Source organism: Plasmodium gaboni (assembly GCF_001602025.1).
Source record: "Plasmodium gaboni strain SY75 chromosome Unknown, whole genome shotgun sequence".
In the NCBI taxonomy this organism is placed as follows: Eukaryota; Apicomplexa; class Aconoidasida; order Haemosporida; family Plasmodiidae; genus Plasmodium; species Plasmodium gaboni.
Genome location: NW_017385608.1, coordinates 1 through 2,681, shown reverse-complemented (window position 1 = coordinate 2,681; position 2,681 = coordinate 1). Strand labels below are relative to the sequence as shown.

At 20.2% G+C, this 2,681-nt stretch overlaps 1 protein-coding gene across 1 annotated transcript; it reads left to right on the top strand.

Annotated features, from left to right (window-relative positions):
- Window positions 1-1,919: 1,919 nt before the first annotated feature.
- Window positions 1,920-2,663, top strand: PGSY75_0045700 (putative EMP1-like protein; the record flags this gene model as incomplete). Its single annotated transcript, XM_018783571.1, has 1 exon — window positions 1,920-2,663. A coding segment is annotated over one exon (744 nt), but the record flags the coding sequence as incomplete, so codon positions are not given.
- Window positions 2,664-2,681: the final 18 nt, after the last annotated feature.

Genomic DNA, 2,681 nt, shown 5'->3' with positions numbered 1-2,681 from the left:
AATAAATTAAAAAAAAAAAGGAATATATAGTAACACATTTGTTAGAAATAGAAAAATAGGAATATATAGAAATAATTTTGTTGAAATAATAAGTATATGGAAATAAATCTGGTGAAATAAAATGGAATATATAGGAAAAAATATTTGTTAAAAAATGGAATATATGGGAATAAATTTGTTAAAATAAAAAAGAAATATATAGGAAAAAATATTTATTGATATAAATATTATATAGAAAATAAATTTGTTGAAATAAAAAAGAATATACATATATATTTGTTAAAATAAAAATTATATGCAAACAAATTTGTTGAAATAAAAAAGAATATACATATATATTTGTTAAAATAAAAATTATATGCAAACAAATTTGTTGAAATAAAAAAGAATATACATATATATTTGTTAAAATAAAAATTATATGCAAACAAATTTGTTGAAATAAAAAAGAATATATGGGAACAAATGTGTTAAAAAGAAATTATATAAAAACAAAATTATGTTAAAAAATGGAATATATAGGAACAACTTTGTTAAAAAATAGAATATATAGAAATAATTTTGTTGAAATAAAAAAGAATATATACATAAAGAAAAGTTGTTCAAGTAAAAAACGAATATATAGAAATAAATTTGTTGAAATATAAACTATATAGATATATATTTCTTAAAATAAAAAAAAGAAATATCTAGGAAAACAAATGTGTAGAAAGAAAAAAAAGAAATATAAGGAAACAATTTTGTTAAAATAAAAGTATATGAAAATAAATTTGTTGAAATTTAAAAAAGAATATATTTAAACCATTTTATTAAAAAAAAATTAAGAAACAAAAAGAGAAAAAAAAATATTTCACACATTTCAAAAAAAAAATGAAATTGATAATTTTTTTAAATAAAAAAAAATACACAAAAATTAAGTTAAAATAAAAAATGAGAAATCTTATGAAAAAAATAATATAAAAAAAAAGTACATAATAAAACAAATTTAGTTAAAATACAAAAAAAAAAAATTGAAAAAAGGATTTAGTTAAAAAAAAATGTGAAATTTTATCAGAAATAAATTTAAAAAAAAAATGGAATATATATAGGAACATATTTGTTGAAATAATAAGTATATATGGGAACACATTTGTTGAAATAGAAAAAAAGAAATATATGGGAACAAATTTGTTTAAAAAAAAAAAAATATATAGGAAAATAATTTGTTGAAGAAATAAAAACTTATATAGGAACATATTTGTTGAAATTAAAAAGAATATATGGAAATAAATTTGTTAAAAAATGGAATATATGGGAAAAATAATTTGTTCAAATAATAAGTATATATAGTAACACATTTGTTAAAAATACAAAAAAAAAGAAAAAAATTAAGAAAAATATATTTCACACATTTCAAAATAAAAATGAAAAAAAAAAATTTTTTAAACAGAAAAAAAAAAAATTGAAAATAAAATAGAGTTAAAATAAAAAAATGAGAAATTTTTTTAAATAAAAAAAAATATAAAAAGAATTCATTTAAAAAAATATATAAAAAAGAATTCAGTTAAAATAAAAAATGTGAAATTTTTTTAGAAAAAAATTGAAAATAAAATTTAGTTAAAAAACAATATAAAAAACAATTCAGTTAAAATAAAAAATGAGAAATTGTTTTAAATAAAAAGAATATAAAAACAATTTATTTAAATAAAAATGATGAGAAAAAAAATTAGTTAAAATGAGAAATTTTATCAGAAAAAAATACAAAAAAAAAATTCAGTTAAAATAAAAAATGAGAAAAAAATATTATTAAATAAAAAAAAAAAAAAAAAGAAATTACCTATGTATATTTATACATACATATATATATATATAGACCTAAACCCACACCTACAAATATATATACCCCAAAACATATATATCCACTTGTTTTTTTTTTATAGAAAAAAACCACGGCCAAATCTCCCGATATATTTCGTGTATTAGAAATTCCACAAAAAAATCGTGGTATACCAACATATAGGTCGGCCAATAAATATGTGCCGTATACCAAATATAGAGGTAGAACATATATCTATGTAGAAAATGATAGTGGTGATGACACATATATTGGTGACATATCTTCCACTGATGTGACTTCATCCGATAGCGAGGTTGACGAGATAGATATCAATGAGATATATGGATATGGTGGTGGTAAACACAAAACACTCATCGACATAATATTGAGACCAAGCACATCACCACATGGTACAACATATAGTGGTACTACATATAGTGGTACCAATATACATAGTAACACTATATATAGTGTTACCCACTCTACTAGTGGTAACCACTCTGCTAGTGGTAATATGGATATAGTGGATACCACAACACATAGTGACACTATATATAGTGACATACCAAGTGATATAGTGGATACCACCCCACCTAGTGGCACGACACACAATAGTGGTAACACAAATAGTGATACCACACCTAGTGGTACGACACAAAATAGTGGTAACACACCAAATAGTGGTATTATACCACGTATACCAAGTGACATACCCATCAACAAACTTACAGATAATGAATGGAACAAAATAAAAGAGGATTTTATATCTAATATGTTACAAACAGAACAAAACGATGTAGTTGAAATAGTGGAAATACTTTTATTGACCCACAACCTAATATTTTAGACACTAATCATTATGAAA